The 20,140-nt window shown below is 37.2% G+C and overlaps 1 protein-coding gene across 1 annotated transcript in view; it reads right to left on the bottom strand.

Moving 5' to 3' along the window:
- ArgRS (arginine--tRNA ligase-like protein) overlaps positions 1-20,140 on the bottom strand; it is a 129,872-nt gene that overhangs the window by 101,760 nt on the left and 7,972 nt on the right. Inside the window, exon 3 of the mRNA XM_067143223.2 lies at positions 15,602-15,809. Within this exon, the coding sequence (XP_066999324.2) occupies positions 15,602-15,809 (208 nt within the window). The remainder of the gene's footprint in view (positions 1-15,601; positions 15,810-20,140) is intronic.

Below are 20,140 nucleotides of genomic sequence, written 5' to 3'. Positions count from 1 at the left end.
TGCTTATGTATTGGCATTTACGAGAGTTTTGATATATTTGATATGCATATGTATATTTTTAAATGTATTATTTGGGGCTCTTTTCAGGTGCCCATGGTTATTCTTTATCTCAGATGAACAGAAGGAGAAGCGACTAACAGATTATCATCAGGCATGGTGAAAGCACTATCACATCAAGTTATTGGTATGTTTAAGCAAATGAGCTGTGTTCAAAGGAATTTCTGTCGAACAACTTTCTGTCTATGCCTTAATGCATCCTATCACTTTTAAAATATAGGAAAATGTATAAAATATTTTCTTCCATTTATCCCTTCACAAAACAATGTATACACGACACACTCAGATCTTCAGTTTTGATGTGGAAAGTGTTGGATAACAAGGAAGCGGGATAAATACAATAAAAGAGAAGAGAGACAGAGAGAAAAAAAGAAGAGATATTTTAAGTTCCTGGAGATATAGAACATCATTTACATGTTTAAATATTAATTGTTATTTACCTTGCGTTTGCTGCCCATCTGATGGCCATAGGTGTCAAGTCTATATGGCCCGACACTGTGGTTAGCTGGTACGAGTCCCGTTGGTAAAAAATATTTCACTATCAAAATGTTGGCTGGAAGGGTAGGAGAGGTGGTGGTATACAATTTCTAATCACTATATTGCAGGCCTAAAAACCGGATTAAATTCCAAACCTCTCCACAGAGTTCGTATGCAGTGAGGAAGATGATTGTGACAATGATGATTGTCAGTAGTTGAACATTCCCATGTGTTTTAATGAGGTGATTAGTGTCCTAGAAACAATCAAACATTATGTGATGCATCATAATGTGTCTGATGAAATAATCAAAGAGAATCAATCAATCACTACTGATCTGCATTTAGGGCAGTCGCCCAGGTGGCAGATTCCCTATCTGTTGTTTTCCTAGCCTTTTCCTAAATGACTGCCACGAAAACAAATATTGCCCCAATTTGTTCTTTTGAATTCCAACTTTATCTTCATATTGTGATCTTTCCTACTTTCAAAGACACCACTCAAACTTATTCATCTACTGATGTCACTCCATGCCATCTCTCCACTGACAGCTCGGAACATATCACTTATAATACCAACGTAGTTGGTCCGTTATAGGATATTAAAAATTTATTTACTCATTCAACATAAATATTTCAGGTTCCCTATGGGAATCAACATATCACTTAGTCGAGCTTGTCTCCTTTCTCCCAATTCTTCCCAGCCCAAACTTTGCAACATTTTTGTAACGCTATTCTTTCTGTAGGATGCTAAAGGGTTTATTGTGTCACCTATTCATCATTCCTACATTCAGTATCTTCAATACGGATTAACAATGATATTTATCACTTGCAACGCTACTCTTTTGTCGGAAATCGCCCAGAAAAAAAATCGAGCTGCTTTTCTTTGCATTTTTTCCAGTTCTTGAATCAAGTAATCCTGGTACTGGAACCATACTCTAGTTGGGGTCTTACCAGAGACTTATATGCCCTCTCCTTTTCATCCTCACTACAACCCCTAAATACCCTCATAACCATGTGCAGAGATCTGTACCCTTTATTTACAATCATATTTATGTGATTACCCCAATGAACATCTTTCCTTATATTAACACCCAAGTTCTTACAATGATCCCCAAAAGGAAATTTCACCCCCATCAACGCAGTGATTAAAACTGAGAGGACTTTCCCTATTTGTGAAAATCACAACCTGACTTTTAACCCGTTTATCATCATACCATTGCCTACTGTCCATCTCACATTATAGAGGTCATTTTGCAGTTGCTCACTATCTTGTAACTTATTGATTACTGTGTACAGAATAATATCACCTGCAAAAAGCCTTAACTCTGATTCCACTTCTTCACACATATCATTGATATATATATACAGTAATGAATGAAACGAAATGCACATATTTGTGCATATTTAAATAGTTAGTTCTCCTTGCTGTACTCTATGAGACATTTCACTCTTTTTGCACAACTGAGTAGATGGCATCTTGTACATGTTTTGTTGCAAAATTAACATTTACACTTATCTCCTAGCATATGGAATGAATTGATCATGTATATTTTCTGATGGAGACCATTGACCGCGTAACAAGTCAGCATATGCCTGAGCTTATAGTTTGCCATCGTCCAAGCTCTGTTCATCATGGCTTCGGTGCTGAAAAAATCTTCCCAAATACTATACTTGATCTCTCTTCATACTGGTCTTTTATGTGTTTCTCTGATGCAATCGTGTATGGAAGTCCTAGTTTGATTTTGATATACTCTATATAGAAAGACGCCTTTGCCAGTTCATATACCAGCCTCGTTTGTGTGAATTTTGACATGCACAGAGTGCGTTTGAGGAAGCTTGCTTTCACTCTTTCTATTGACTGCCAGGTCTGCAGTTGTTAGATTATTCCATATTAATTGAATCCCGTATGTAATTATGGGCGTTACCTTAGTATTGAAAAGAAATAATGCTGTCTTGAGGTCTAATAGTTCTGGGTGTGAGATGTCCTGAAAGGCTCTGATTGCTGCTATCGCTTTCTCTTTTACATGCATTTTGAACAATGTTCTTGTTGACTGTAGTCGTATTCCTAGGTAGTTATAGTGATTCACCACTGCAAGTTCTTCTTTTACATATTGTATTGGCTATTTTGCCTCCCTTTGTGAAAATCATTTGCACGGTTTTGCTTCTGTTTATAGTGAAGTCATTCTGCTTAGCCCAGTTTTGTAGTCTGGCAAAAGAGTTTTGTAGTTCTTTGTCACTGGAGCCAATGACCATGTCATCTGCATACATGTATATCACTACTGGTACATTGTCATCTATGACCATCTCCAAAATATCTGCTGTTGCCACGTTGAATAGTACTGGGCTTATTAGGTCTCCTTGTAGGACTCCATTTGTTTGTATAATACTATCTGAAATACTGGTTCCATCATCTGTAGTTATTGTGTTTACTGTGAGGATGTTGTTTATTATGGTGACTAATCTGTTATTTTCTCCTAAGATCGCTTCTAGTTTCTTGATTAATTTCTACCTGCTTAGGAAATCAAATGCCTTGTTGTAATCAATGAACATTGCGAAGAAATTTTGTTTTGGGTGTCTTAACGTGTCGTCAATACTATCTAGTAGATTCTGTACTGCATGCAGAGTCGATCTTCCTTGACGAAAGCCGAACTGGTTGTCCGGAATCTTTTCATCTCGTTCTTTTGTTAATCGTTGTGTAAGGAGTCTGGTGAAAACTTTGAATATATTGCTCTACATAGCTATGCCTCTATATGAGTCTGGTGTGCTTGCATTACCTTTGTCTTTGTATAGGATTTTTACTGTAGATTCTCTCCACATTTGAGGTATATCCCCTTTCTCAACGCATTTATTGAATAGTGAGGTCCATACTCCAATAAAAGATCCCATTGAGGTATTTATAGGTTCATTTTATATTCCATCAGGGCCCGCTGCTTTATTAGATGCTAGGTGTTTTATTGTTGTTTCCACTTCCTCTTCAGTGAAATTCTGAAATGTCTGATCTTGTTCAGTGACTATCTTCTTCTCTGTTGCATGCATACTATCTTCTCTATTTAAGACACCAGAGAAATGGGTCTTCCATGAATCCATTGTTATATCATGAGGGAATCACGGTTTCCACGGGTTTTGGGCTTGAAACGGTCTTTCTTTTGCTATTTCTGCCAATTCTTTTGCCTTATTCTCAAGGTACGGTTGTTTCTTTTCTTATATCATCATCTTAAATGCTTTGCATTCAATGGCATATTCTGCCAGGTTGGTGGTTTTATTTTCAGCTTTAACTTTGTGTAATGCTTGTAATACTAGTCTCCTGTGTGCATAACATTCAGCATCAAACCATTCTTGCGCTTTCCTTGTGTTTTGCTTGACCAGAATGAGAGCCTGTCTTAGTCTGTCTGTGATGTCTCTTGTTGCTTCCTCAATCATATTCTGTTCTACTTTTTGTATTAGTTCTAGTGTTTCCTCAGTTGATGTGAGTTTCTCTTTGTCAATTTCCTTGAAAATTTGGTCCTTCGTGCGAGATGGGGAGTCCGACTTTTGACAGTGTAAAGGTTATGATTATCGGAAGGTGTTTCCTCAATGGATAGTTCTCAATCTTGCATGAGTATACGTGTATGTTCTTGTTTATAAATATTAAATCAATCGTACTGGTGCCATTGTAGCAGATATAAGTTGGTTGTGTCTTTGTATTCAGCAAGTGGAAACCTTCTTCTTCGAGGAACAAAAAACCCTATCACTTTTCCTGTTTTGGATATATATAAGAAAACATAAAGGCCCAATAATACTGTCTTGAGGAATTCCCTTCTTAATTATTACAGGGACAGATAATGTATGTCAAACTGACTGGCCTGTAATTTTCAGCTTTATGTTTATCACCCTTTTCTTTATACACAGGGGCTACTATAGCAACTCTCTATTCATTTGGTATAGCTCCTTCATGCAAACAATAATCAGATAAGTACTTCAGATATGGTACTATATCCCAACCAAATGAATAGAGAGTTGCTATAATAGCCCCTGTGTATAAAGGAAAGGGTGATGAATATAAAGCTGAAAATTACAGGGCAGTCAGTTTGACATGCATTATCTGTCCCGGTAATAATTAAGAAGGGAATTCCTCAAGATTTTAGTGAAAAATGGAAGATTATGTATAGGTAGTTTAAGGCAGAAACGGGTTCCAAGAAGGACATTCCAGGAATCATTAATGAACAAGGGGAGTGTGTATACAAGGATCTTCAGAAGGCAGAAGTATTCAGTCAACAGTATGTAAAGATTGTTGGTTACAAGGTTAATGTCCAGATAGAGGAGGTGACTAATGCTAAAGAAGTATTAAAATTTACCTATGACAAAATTGACATTTACAGTAAGATACAAAAGTTGAAAACTAGATAAGCAGCTGGAATTGATAAAGTTTCGGGGGATATACTAAAGACAATGGGTTGGGATATAGTACAATAGCCCCTGTGTATAAAGGAAAGGGTGATAAACATAAAGCTAAAAATAACAGGCCAGTCAGTTTGACATGCATTATCTGTCCCTGTAATAATTAAGAAGGGAATTCCTCAAGGCAGTATTATTGGGCCTTTATGTTTTCTTATTTATATCCAAAACAGGAAAAGTGTTAAGGTGTTTTCGTTCCTCGAAGAAGAAGGCTTCCACTTGGTGAATACAAAAACATAATCAACTTATATCTGAGGGCATAGTTTATGCTATAACAGCACACAATAATAAACAGCCCAAAATAAATGATTTTTAAATACAGAATATTGTATGATGTATTCTGTGAATTTATGTTACCCCAAAAATATATTCAATGTAATACACTCCTTTATTTGTCTCTATGTCCTGTAGGAACACTTTCAGTTACGCACTTAGGCCCGGTTTCATCACCACATATTAGTACTTAACAAGGTGTAAAATCATTTTAACATACGATTTAAGAAAATTTGTGTTTCATCAATAACTGTTAACGTTAACATATGTTAAACTGCATAATAAAGTTAACATCAGCCATTTCCAATGTTAAATGTTGTTTAGCAACCTGTTCCAAAATGGCTGCTGTGAATCTCCCTTTAGATGCGGAATTGCTCTATTTAGATCTTTTACACAATAATCCTGATCGAAGAAGAGTTCAGCGACGTAATGGCTTTGAAAATTTGAAGGATGCAGAATTTCTTCAGAGATACAGGTTATCGAAAATAGTCGTTGCTAAGGTTGTTGAAAAAATTCGAGTGAGGTTGGAATATCCTACGAAGAGAAACGTCTTTCTCCAATGTTGCAGGTACTGATAATATTACGATTTTTTGCTACTGGTTCTTTTCACATAATGGTCGGAGACAAAGCTGGAATTTCTAAAGCCACTGTTAGTCGAGTGTCCGCAGCTATAGCATCCATGAGGAGGTATGTAACATTCAGTAGAAGAGCGTCAGCAAATTAGCCGCGACTTCTATGAAATAAGCCGTTTTCCTGGTGTTCTAGGTGCAATAGATTGCACACATGTAAGAATTCAATCACCTGGAGGCAATAGGGCCGAAAGATATCGTAATCGGAAGGGGTATTTCTCTGTTAATGTTCAGGTGATTAGTGAGTCTAACCTCCAAATCAGGGTTTTGTTGCTAGGTTGCCTGGTTCTGCACACGACAATACAATATTTAATAATTCCCATATCAGAGCACAGTTTGAAGAGGGGACAATTAACGAAATGATTTTGTTAGGTGATAGTGGAAACCCGCTAAGAAAGTATCTGTTAACCCCATTGAAACCCTCACGGACTTTCTCCCACGCCTCGTCCTTTTCTTTTATCGTCAAGCCATAAGTGCGCTTGCACTCGAAAACTTATATATATTTACTAATTCAATTAACAACTCTTTTTCGAAGGAGGAAAAATTAGAACTACGACTCCGTTTCACTTACATAAAATCAGTTTCATGGTCCGTATCGCACTTCAATAGATTCACAATTAAGTATTTATTTTCCACCTAGTCGATACAATGATTGCTTAAGGCAATTTTAAAGGTCAAAAGTGGTATGTTATCAACATCTTCAGCCACATAACACTGTTTAGATGAAAAATATATAAAATTGACAAAGTAATGCTTTAGAGGAAGTGTCCTTAAAATTAACATAAGATTGACAAGATTAAAACAAACAAATAGCTCAAGAGAAAATATATAAATTATTTCTACAATAGAAAGCAGTCGTCAAGGAAACACTTGTATAATATTCCATAGAGAAATTGTCCTAATAAATATTCTTTTCTTAATAATTCATGAAAAAAGATCAATTTATAAATTAAAAATTATACAATTTATAAGTAATTATCGAAATGAAGAAATCTTGATAATTACTTATAAATTGTATAATTTTTAATTTATAAATTGATCTTTTTTCATGAATTATTAAGAAAAGAATATTTATCAGGACAATTTCTCTATGGAATATTGTACAAGTGTTTCCTTGACGACTGCTTTCTATTGTAGAAATAATTTATATATTTTCTCTTGAGCTATTTGTTTGTTTTAATCTTGTCAATCTTATGTTAATTTTAAGGACACTTCCTCTAAAGCATTACTTTGTCAATTTTATATATTTTTCATCTAAACAGTGTTATGTGGCTGAAGATGTTGATAATATACGAAACATGTACCACTTTTGACCTTTAAAATTGCCTTAAGCAATCATTGTATCAACTAGGTGGAAAATAAATAAATACTTAATTGTGAATCCGTTTCACTTCACGCGCCATATTTAACAGCTGTACTCAAACAAAAGCGCATCGGAGCGCGCTGTAAAACAGCATGTTCGCACCACTGCCTCCTTGATTCGGACCAGTTCGCAATGATGGGAGAGTCAACAGTCGATTAGTTAACATTTCACATGAAAAGTTTGATGAAACGCAAGAAACCTAACAAGATGTTAAATTTTTAACTCCGTATTAACTAACTACGTGTTAGTATATATTTAACATGTGTTGATGAAACCAGGCCTTATATTTTTTTGTCCAGGCCTCTGAAAAATATTTAAATGAAGGTTTACTGCAGTTGCGTCCAAACAGGCAGATTACTGTATTGGCTTTCAATCATTTGGCTACACTGGTACCTTAAAGGCAGCTTTGTAATTCGATATTGCACAATAACTTCTGTAGCATTGAACCACATCATATTTCACACCAATGTGTGCATATTTCTTGTGTTATTTAATGGACAAACGTTAAGTCTAAAAACGGCCACCAAACTGTAGCCTTATCAGTACTTTTAACACAGTCTGCTATCTTTTCTTAAATGTTACTTCATCTTTTCACTGTTCTCCATTACACTAAACACCACACATTTCTGCAGTCTGCACATTATTAGTATGCCTTGCCTTGTGTAAACCCACAATTTGAAGTTTATATTATAACCTCTCTCTCTCTCCTTCATTTAATTAAAGTGATAAGTATTCTCTCCTTTTCACATGATATCCCATGACCGTTTACTGACCAAAACCAAACGTATTAACAAAATTATGTAAACCCAAGCAATTTTGAGTTACAAATTGGAAAAATTCGTCAAAGCCTGAGGAATTTCATATTTGTGACCTTGAGCTCAGCTGCATGACTTCTCTCGTACAAATCAGTACAGATGGAGAATCATACAAACAGACCTTTAAGATAACTGAATTTTTAAATACAGTATTCCCTCGCATTTACATTCCGGGCTTTTACGTTTTCCCGTATTTTGCAACATTTTTTGTTGGTCCCCCTGAGATTTCCTAGACTCACAATGTACTGAAATCCTCAAATTTAGATTCTGAGGTAAAATGGCATCGCAACTAACCTAAAATGCTTCGAGTAACCACGGCATGACGACCAAATCAAACAACCATGGTCTATAATAACTCTTAGAACTCTCAGTATTGAACTTCCGCTTAACCAACGCAGCGCATTCTTTGATATCAGGTGTTTTCCACAACGTCCTAAACCTTATTTTCAAATCCGACAACGAGCTGAGTTAACTCTCTAAATCTCACACACAAACTTTCCACCATAATCCTATGACCTTTGAATGCAAGTAAACAAAGACCAATAGAAATCAAAAACGTGTAGTATAATACCGCACATACAGTATCTGGGTAATGGCAAAATGCAGTGCCCACAAAACCGCAAAGGAGAAGAAGAAAAAGAAGATATCAGGTGTTTGCTTTATTGCTAAATACAGCATAAGCCACAAAAAGGAGATATTATCAAGTGATTCAGTGTTTGTCTTGCCCGAGTTCGTTATTTCACAGTTACTATTTTACACTTGCGTTTGTTGTTGAGTTGTTAAAGTTACTGTCGCTGATTCGTCACATTTATTTTTGTTATTTGTTACGTTTTTTTATTCTTGTTATGTGAGTAGTGGTCAAAGTGAATTGCCGTAATCTTCCTTTTCCGTCGTGAGTATTTGTTAATTCTTCTTTGTTATTACTTTATTGTTTTCCTGCTAATAATGGAAAAAAAAAAGGAGAGAAAAACTTTCACTATGGATGAAAAAGTTTGAATATTAGAAAAGGTTGATTCGTACTGCGGAACACGTGTTTCATTGGCACGCGAATTGCAGCTTCCTGTATCCAAGCTGAATACAATTGTGAAAAACAGGAAGCATTACATCAAGTGCTTCAGAATGCAGACCAAACTCCAAGAAAAGGATGTATGCGTCATACTGCAAATACGAGAAAATGGAAAAAATTGTATAAAGTTGGTTTGAAACTTCTAGAGCCGCATGCATTCCAACTGATGGTGTGCTCTTAAGGGAAAAGGGCGCTTAAAGCGGCAAACATTCTTGGCATTGAAAATTTCAGCACGTCCAATGGCTATAAAACCTATAACCTATAAACCTATAAAACTGTTTCTGGGAAATTTAATGCAGTTAGTGATGAAATTGTGGAAGAATGGATCGATAGAAGATTGCAGCAGCTGACCAAGGATTACGAACCCAGGAACATTTTTAACCTAGATGAAACTGGACTGTTTTTCAGTGTGTTGCCCAGCAAGACTTTGGCATTCAAAAGGAGATAAATGCCATGGTGGGAAACACAGCAAGATGAGGCTCACAGTGATGTAGGGAGCCAATGCTGATGGCTTTGAGAAGCTCCACCTCTATGTGATAAGGAAATCTAAAAAGCCTCGCTGCTTCAAGAATGTGCGATCATTACCTACTGCCTACGATGCCAACCATAAAGCTTGGATGACCTCAGATCTTTTCCACAAGCAGTTAATTGCTCTGGATTCAAAAATGGGTGCGCAAAATAGGAAAATCCTTCATTTCATCAACCGCTGCCCTGCACATCCCGTGGATGTTAATTTGAGGAATGTGCAGTTAGAAATTCTGCCTGCTAACAAGCTACAACCTATGGATTTAGGGGTTATTCACTCCTTTAAGACACTTTATAGGAAGAACCTGGTGCAGCGAATTTTATTCCTTTTGGATGCTGGAAAGGATCCATCATCATTTGAATTTTCACTGCTGGATGCGGATCACTTCACTGCTAAGTCTTGGAAAGCTGTGAAGCAGACTACCGTCTCAAATTGTTTCTTGAAAGCAGGATTTTTCAAGAATCATCCCGAATCTCAGCAGCCAGAAGAAGAACAAAAAGGCCTGCTACCTGATGTATGGAGAATGTTGCAGTCAGACTGCACTACTGAAGATTTTCTTCGGGTAAATGATTCTGTGATCACTGCAGAGGAAAGAAGTGTGGAATTGATTGCTGAGCAAAGAGCAGCCGAGTCTCCCACCAGTGACAGTGATGAAGCAGAGGAAGACAGTGAATTGATGCCTACCAGTGCTGATGCAAGTGCAGCAGTGGATGTTTTATGCAGGTATCTGTCATCTGTAGAGGGGGGTGAAAATAATTTTTATAACCTTCATGAGCTTGAAACACAAATAGAGATCATAAGAAATAAGAAGTGTAAACAGAGAACGATTCTGGACTATTCTGGTAAGAAGTTTTCCATCTGGAATAAATTTGTGTTAAAGTTGTAAAACAGGTACAATAGTAGCAATTAACCTCTTACCTGGGCATGACGTATATATTCGTGCACTGAATGTTACAGGGTAAAGAGCATGACGAATATATACGTACACGTCTTTTACCGCGAATATCTCCTGGGTATGACGAGCTACTTTGCCGCGTCGTGTATTGTCGTCTTAATTGATGTTTTTTTCTGCGCGATGGCAACAAATACTACATGTCACGCTTTTTCAAGTTTATTTGTTTATATTTTACAACTGTACGGTGCTACTTGTCCGCAGTAGGCCAAATATGGCAGCATCTAGTTCAAAGCGTAAGTTCGAAACGCTCGAAGAAGACAAATTTATTGAACACTTAGAGAATGATTGTGACGACTTATCTTCTGATTGTGACGACTTATCTTCTCAGAAATCCAAAGATGAGTGGTTTGATACAGCTGAAGGTGAGTCTGATAGTGAAGGTGGTTCAAGAGAATGAGAATGAAGAACAAGATGAACAACATGACGAATCGGATGAAAGCGAAGTGTTAGACATGTTTCAACCTTTCCCGCCGCGTGGTGTTTCACGTCAGAAATTCATATTTTCTGGTGCTAGTGGTGTAAATATGGATGAATCCAATGTGTTGGAATATTTTGAACAGTTCATAGGTGATGATATGTTTCAACTTATTGCCGAACAGACCAATGTGTATGCTGAACAGTTTTTAGAAGCTCATCCGGACTTGAAACCACGGTCACAAGCGAGAGATTAGATGGATACAAATCCAACTGAGATAAAAACTCTAATTGAACTTCTAATGCTGCAGGGGATAGTTCATAAGCCAGAAAACAGTATGTACTTCTCAGAATGGGAAAGTATCTCAACCCCTTACGTTTCAAAAATTACCTCCAAGACAAATCACTGCAGTTTTAGTGAGGTAAATGACGTAACTGACCGTGAAGTTAATGTAAAATCTTTCACAATACCACTAGCATGATTTGTAATTCGTAAATATTCCTTTCTTTTATTTATTTTAATTTTAGGTGCTAACTTATGAACAAAACACTCGAATTCCCACCAGGTAAATGACCTTGCAGTTAATGTAAAAATGGTTTAAAATTACTCTAACATTAAAATTAATTAATTAAAACTCCTTTATCTTATTTTTTGCATCAAATATGAATGATATCAATGATAATACTAACTTTTATGCCTATCGTGCAGTGTAACAATAATCTGCTAAAAAATACACAGGGCAGGTTACACCAAGCATGTCGATAATACCCAAATTAAGAGGTTAAAATGTTTCATTCAGATAAAATATTGCATCTTAGATAATTCTAAAGCCATTCTAAGAAACTAACTACTGTATATTAAAAGAATATATTACACAAATTTTTAACCACCTGCCAGTAACCTTCTCCTGGGCAAAGGATGAGCAGAATTACAAAGGCAGTGTAGTCAACAGTTAATACAGTACAGGAATTAACTTACAAGGACCTTTATTTGAGGTAAGTACAGTAAATAGATTCAGAGTGAAATACTCTATAAATTAATAATATGCATTTGTGAACCATTTACCTCCTTTTCCAGAGCATTTTTATATATACACCTACCTGTACAAGTTGTTTCCCACAATTTACACTTTCCCCCCTTTTACACCAGTATTCCTTGGTCCATAGTCACTCTCTATTTTTAATCTTATTTTTTAATTAATTACCTGTCACTGGAGAGCTTCTTTATAAATGGCATTATTAGTTTTATTGGTACTGTCTCCTGTACAAATGTAAAGATTTTAATTTATGCTTACTTTCGCAGCAGAAACTCCAGCCAATGTCAGTTAAAGTATGCGTCCAGTAATTAAGCTGCTTTGTATAACATGACACCTCGATAGGCAAGAAGTGCTAATAATGGCACCTCCAAGTAGTACACCACTATAACTGAGGTCTCGAAACAACATGTGTGGTGCTAGAATTACGTACTTTGGTTGGCTTTGGATTCCATTAAACAAGTTGCAATCAAAAGTAAGAATGTCTACAATTTAACATGAAATACTACTGGCATCTTAAAGCGATACCGTCCAAAAATAAAACTGAAGTATCACAACAACTTATGCAGTGCTAGAGTTATCGGTGTCTCCAAAAACCATAAAAGTAGTTAGTGGGACGTAAAGCCAATAACATTATTATTCATTACTAGTGTTATTGTACATATGGGTGTAAGGTGATTAAATTCAAAGATCTCATTAAAGCAACAATCAGGAAAAAGAAAGAAAAAAAAACAGAATGTTGCAGTCAGTGTGCATGTGAAGGACGTTAAAAGAGTTTGAATTGCTTTGGATTCTACACAGCAAGGGAAGAAAGTATCAAATGCAACCGCTACTATTATCGAGAAACCAACACAGTGAACGCACGTGCAGTGAAGTGCGAGTGATGAGACAAGCACAGTCGACCTGGACGTGATATATGTTGGCTGAAACGGATGTCTTTGAACTCCATGTTTGCTTCTCTCCAGCTGATAGGCAATATTCTCAAGGTTATATATACCGTATAATCCCAAGCACCACCCGTCCCTGAATAAGACCTGCATCCTATATTTTAAAGAATAAAAATTTCACTCAAATTTATTTACAATATTTGCTACAGAACAAGAAGGTCATTTCACTACGTATGTTTCATGAATTTAAAATAGTTTCAGACAGTTTTTAAGTATCCTTGAAATAATACCCAATAAGTTATTTAAAACACACACAGACAAAGTTATCAATCACAGAATGATAGTCAACATTTCATTCACCACCAGAAGTACCAACTTCGGAGCTTTCACTCTATCTCTTTGAACATCACTTTCCCACGTGTCATTTACACTACCATCCATAGCATTACAAATAATGCACTTCTGGAAACTTTTCCGGACGAGGCCACCAGAGATAAGATTCTTTACCCATGAACAAAGCAGCTGAACTTCCGGGCGCTTAATACTACCAGTTGATGTCAGTGCACGATTGTCAGCTGCCACCCACTCAGTATACAGCTGATTCAGGGCTGCTTTGAACGGAGAGTTTACACAGACATCCAACGGCTGTAACAAAGAAGTCAATCCACCCGAAATTATTACTAGATCGGTTTTTGCATCCTTGGTTTTCTTCTTCACAGCTTATGTTGTGTGACCGCAGTAGCTGTCCATAACAAGCAAGCTTTTCCATCCAAGCAATGCACCAGGGCGACGTCGCCAAACACATTTCAGCCAGTCTTCCAATAGGAGACTGTCCACCCAACAGGAGTCTTGAGTGAGTTCTGACGATAACAGCAACAGGTAGATTTCCTTTCGGAAGCACCTGTCTCTTCAAGACAACATACGATGCAAGTTTAGTTCCACTGGCAAGTGTACATAACATTACTGTACACCTTCTGATGGTAACACTTTTTGACCCCTTAACACTCACAGTACCGTCCAATAGAATTTCAAAATACATGGGCATCTGATCTGCATTTCCAATTTGGCAAAGCAGATATGTATTTTTCTTTCACAACCAAATTATATGGCACTGGAAGAAAAAGAGTTTCTCTTCATAGGCAGTGGGAACACACTGTGAAATTCTGGTATGCCTTCTAATGGTCAGTCCATTCTTCTTATAGAAATTTCTGATCCGCCTCGGCTCCTTTTAAAGTCTGGTCTAGAAAGTTCTTTTGCAATTTCTAATGCTTTTAATTGGCACATTTCTGTAGACATGCTGTATCCCAATTCCTCCCTTTCTGTTGTGTATTTGTACAGAATCCTTTTCAATTTCAGGAAACTGTGCACTCTGCCTGCAGAAAGCTCTAAGATCACCACTACTGTTTAAAAGAAAATATTTCTTCGTCCTCCAATCTCGAATACAAGATTCATCTGCCGGGCTGAGTGGCTCAGACGGTTGAGGTGGTGGCCTTCTGACCCTAACCTGGCATGTTCGATCCTGGCTCAGTCCAGTGGTATTTGAAGGTGCTCAAATACGTCAGCCTCGTGTCGGTAGATTTACTGGCACGGAAAAAAACTCCTGCGGGACTAAATTTCAGCACCTCGGTGTCTCCGAAAACCGTAAAAGTAGTTATTGGGACGTATAGCAAATAACATTAATTATTAAGATTCATCTGTATCATATTTCCCACTGGTGGCATGATTTCCGATAATTCCAGTTTCCTTTATAACTTTATAACGCGTTGTTGAATTCATGTTTACATGTGGCACTCTAAGAAAGACTGTAGACCGAGACTACCGCTGAGCGCTTCTGGTAAAAGAAAAGTGTTTGGGGTAGAGGGAGTGCGCACTGAGAAACTCAGTTGCCAAATCACAGCAACCATGAGTGTGCCGATGTTTGATTTCAGGGCTGTTCTGTACTTAGAAACAATTTCGTGAGTTTATAAACTACAGCCGACTTTTAGGAAAGCTTTACACACATTTATACGCACTACTCTCCATTATCACATGAAATACATGTGAGAGAACAATACGGTATACATATGTCCACTTGTTACTTTCAAACAAACGCTATCAGAAGACGTGGCTGAATCCAGAGCCAACCCTTAAAACTAAAACACACTAAAAAAATTAACATTAAAATATGCATGAAGTATCGCACCACGAAATGAATGGCTTGAATAAGACCTGCACCTAATTTTTAGAAGCAATATTTTTGGAAAGGAAGTGTGGGTGGTATTCGGGATTATACGGTATGTTATTTCTAATCTCCTATCTTAACGGATTGACATAAAATCTACTGCAGGGAAATTCTGGATGGAAAGTTTCATAAGAACTGAATTAGCAGCTTTTGTGTTCGAACGGAACAACTGATAAACAGACAAAACTTTTAAAAATTATAGATATCGTCTCCACATCATGTATATTGTCATGCATACATTCATATTCATTACAAACTGTTATGCTCTCCAACGTTCGGTCTGCAAGCTGTATGCTGGCAACCCGCTCAAAATTGCAACAAAAACGAAATGTAAGAACACATACTACATTCTTATTATATTAGTCAGACAACTGAAAGAAATTGATTTACCCAATAAAGACAAAAATAAAAGTGATCTGCTAAGTCAAACATGGAATGTAATGGTAATCTCACCCTGTCCCTTAAGGAGATGCGTGAGTGGTAGAGCCGTATTGCACTGGTAGTCGCCAAACTTCGGAGATGGAGCAATAATAACTGGGGGATCTGGAACATCAGGGTAGGCCTTTTCAATGGCACTAGCAAACACCTTCTCTAATGCTCCTTGGATTCGAATCATACTGTCAACAGATTCTACACATTTACTTTCTTGTTCTGCAACAGCCTGAAACAGAATTTGCACATGGTGAAATGATCACAATACTATACTAAAAGTGTAGCAGTGTCAAGTAATTTTAAATACCAAAGGAATGTGTTTAAGGAGACCTAGATGTGGGAAGAATAAAAATTTTTGAAAAACATGTGTTATGTATATCTTGCCCCCTGTGTATAAAGGATAGGGTGATAGACATAAAGCTGAAAATTAGAGGCCAGTCAGTTTGACATGCATTGCATGTAAGCTTTGGGAAAGTATTGTTTCTGATTATATTAGACATGTTTGAAAAATTAATAACTGGCTCAACAGAAGGCAGTTCGGGTTTAGGAAAGGTTATTCCACTGAAGTTCAACTTGTAGGATTCCATCAAGATATAGCAGATATCCTAGATTCAGGAGGTCAAATGGACCGTATCGCGATTGACCTATGTAAGGCATTTTATAGTGTAGATCATGGGAAACAACTGGCAAATATGAGTGCAATTGGTCTAGACAAAAGAGTGACTGAATGGGTGGCTATATTTCTAGAAAATAGAACTCAGAGATTTAGAGTAGGCCTCTAGTGCCGTTTTCTTCTGTTGCCATTGTTAGTGGGCTTATTTTGACTTATAATGGATGTAAATAACATTCATCTGCATTAGTTTGAGCCAAAACGAACGTTTGCTGATGTCCATTCAGATAGCGATCTTGACACGGATACACTAAATACTATAGGCTGAGCTGGTACGCAAATTTGGCGTAAATGTAATGAGTGTACCACCATGATGTTGTGAACTAAGACAATGAAAACACAGTGAAATCACAGAAATAACAGGAAATCCCTCATTTTAATGCTTATTTTAGACCACACCAAGTGTTAATAATGACTAGGCATAACATGAGTTTAAAAACAAGGAACCGGGCAAAGAAACTTTTACTGACAACTTTAAATCTATCAAACAGAACTCGGCATTTTATTTGTTACAAACAGTTCACTTCCTGGGTAAATTCATGGACTGCGACTGGTAAAAAAAGAACAGAGTTGACGTACCATCATGCGTTGTCCACACAATAAGGAACACATTTCCGTAACCTGATGGCAACTACGTGGGCATAAAGTTGTAAATTAAAATAGTAGAATTATGTGAGAGGTTCCTAAGATTGTTAATGATAAATATAGAAAATATATTATTTTTACATCACTAATATCACTTTCAATGCCACTTTCATCTGGTTCATAGAAACTGTCATTCAAACACCATTTTTTTTAATGCTATTTGTTCGGGGTGTTGACCTATAGAGATCTTTTGCCCCTACTTGAACCATGTGATCATGTGATATGAATCTGCGTGTAATTGGAATGGAGGAAGTGTATAGAACGTTCCAACCTTAAATTGCATTACAGCATAGATGAAGCGCGCTATTGCAAAATCAACTCGTGAAGATCACGCTCGAGTGTGACTCATACGGGGCGTCACAGTTCTACATTTTTTGTATGTAATTTTGTAATTTTAAGTTCATTCATAGATTGATATTTGTAGGATGGTAAAATAATACAACATACCTTAATCACTGTCATTGCTCTCAGACATTTGACGTACATCTTCTATCATTTCTGCAAGGCCTGATATTCCCGCTTTGGATGAACCGGGTTTGGAAGATGAACTTGAGGATGATCCGGACAATAAAGAAAGTCTTATTAAAAACTGTTCATCAACGAGATCATCCTGTAATTCGTCTGCTTTCCACAAATCTCTTTCATTTATCTTTACTTCATTCACGTAATTTGCCCAATTGTCCACCTAATGTTCTTATATGCAGCGGTTATTAAATTTTCCATATCATTTTTCTTGAAGGATACGTTATGATACCGGATGTAGTTTTTCACCTGGGACCACACCATGTCAATAGGGTTTAACTCACAGTGATAAAGCGGGAGATGCAGAATCTGCCGACCTGCCGCTTTTGCCATTTCATCTATTCTCTGCTTACCATACAGGGCCCTATGCTCGGAAGAGATGTGCAATAATTCTCACTTGAGCATCCCGTCCTCAAAATATATTTGTTTTTTACGTAACCACTGTACGACATCATCTTTTCGCCAAGAAGCCACCGGCAAAGGATCCAACTTACGGGAAAGATAAGCAGCATTATCCACCACGATCACAGCACCTTCGGAAGTGTTCGGCAACAGTTGTTCCGAAAACTACTTCTCATAAATTTCACCAGTCATTTCCTCATGGGCGTCCGCCGTGTTGTTATGGCATAAAAATGTTAGTTCAGCATTTAGAACAAAACCATGTTCATTACCCGCATGGACAAAGGTGAATCGCGGTCCTCGGCTTTTCGGTGGCGTAAGTCCCAAACTCACCCCTTCAATGGCGGCCTGCCGTGCACTTTTCACTGTCGTATTCTTCCATTCTTTTGTCACTTTCTGCCCAATATTTACCCACGATTCACCTGTGTAAATTACAGCTTTATTTTGTGCCCTCAAACGTTTTATCTCCCTGAGATATCTGTGCTTCCAATTAATAATTTCATCGGTTTAAATGAAAGCCGCTTTATTACCCCGTCGTAAATAACGGAAGCCTTTATCATGTAAGAAGCGATACAACGTAGTTTTGGAAAATCGTGGCAAAGAATCTTCTCCATTTACCCGACTCAAAATCACGTTCAATGTTGGTGGTATGTTAGTAAATAAAAGAGAGTGAACCACCCGACGCACTCCACTTTGCACAATTTCATCATATTTAATGTTCCTTGCATTTTTCTGCCGTCCTTCTCTTGCTTTTTTTTTTTTCTTTAGCAGAAGTTCGCAAAGGACCATGTGTGTGTTCCTTCCTTACAGCATAGATTGTTCTTTCGGAACAACCTGTAGCTTTAGCCGTTTCACTGACAGCGCTACTCACATTCATAGTCTTTAAAAAATAATCCAGGACACTCATTATAATGAGTTTACCTACGGAATGTTTCTTTTTAATTTGACGATCCATTGTACATCCCTCTGCACTTTTTCTTCGAACTACGAACCCCCCCCCGGACGAGCATGAACTCACAACTACACAGACTACACAAAAATCCACTTGTCCTCAAGAACTATACATTTATCACTGATCTTTATTTAATCAATCTTATAATACTAATGAAATGAACACCACTGCACACGACTGTGTGTATATTTAAATGCTCACTGTTTGGGAGATCCCTACTGGCCAGTCAACCAGCCAGCCGAGTGAGTCACTCGTGAAATGTAAACAAACGAGACGTTCTCCCTGTCATAAATTAAGAGATAAGCGAGATAAGGACTCGAGGTATGATTTAAAATAACTTCTATATCCGAAGACCGTTTGCTTCGCTTTAACCACGCCATGCCAAATCAATAGCAAAGACGGTGGCCAGCGACTGACTTTTTCGTGTACACATTTCTGCCTTTGTTCTTTGAACTACGGAACGTTTCTTTTTAATTTGACGATCCATTGTACATCCTTCTGCACTTTTTCTTCGAACAAAGATCCCCACGCATGAGCATGAACTCACAAACCACACAAACAAAAAACACTTGCCCTCAAGAATTGTACATACATCACTGATATGTATTTAATCACTATTATACATACTACTGACAAAACGAGCATTGCACTGCATGTGTCTGTATGGAAATGTTAAAAGCGTATGTTTGGGATTACTACCGGTACTTCAGCCAGCCATCCGAGTCACGCGCGAAACCAAAATTCAAGGAGACATTCTTCCTGTCACAAATTAAGAACTAAGCAAGATAAGAACTTCAGGATTGTTTTAAAAATAACTTCCATATCTGAAGTCCATTTGCCTTGCTTTGACACCCCCCATGCAAATTCAACAGGAAAGAAGCTGGCCAGCGACTGATTTTTTCGTGCCTGCACATAAAAATCCCTGGACATGACTGAAAATAAACACATATACTGCATTTTGTTATCATTTAAATTTGAAAATAAACTTATCTACATCGACCTGAAATGTTTCTTTACCAGTAGTGAAAAAATTAGGAAAATAATGAATATAAAATAGCACTTATGACATGATAAGTTCTATGCAATGAAGATTCTGCATTTGCCATAACTTTCTATTATATTACAATTTTCACACTATTTTTTTTACATTTTTTTGTTAACGGCATCAAATGTGCCTTGAAATTCTGTACAAAACACAAAATTCACCCATTTTAACTGATAACATTCTGATTTACGGATATTTGGCAAACCCGCTGCATTGGAGTAAGACAACGCTACCTGCAAAACATGGGAGAAGGAAAGAGACGGAATTATCCCATTACTGCTGTACTGCATTTTAAGGTTGGAGCGCTCTATAGTGTGTTGAATGCGA

The sequence above is a fragment of the Anabrus simplex genome, chromosome 3, assembly GCF_040414725.1.
Source record: "Anabrus simplex isolate iqAnaSimp1 chromosome 3, ASM4041472v1, whole genome shotgun sequence".
Classification (NCBI taxonomy): Eukaryota; Metazoa; Arthropoda; class Insecta; order Orthoptera; family Tettigoniidae; genus Anabrus; species Anabrus simplex.
This window is presented reverse-complemented; position numbering and strand designations above follow the sequence as displayed.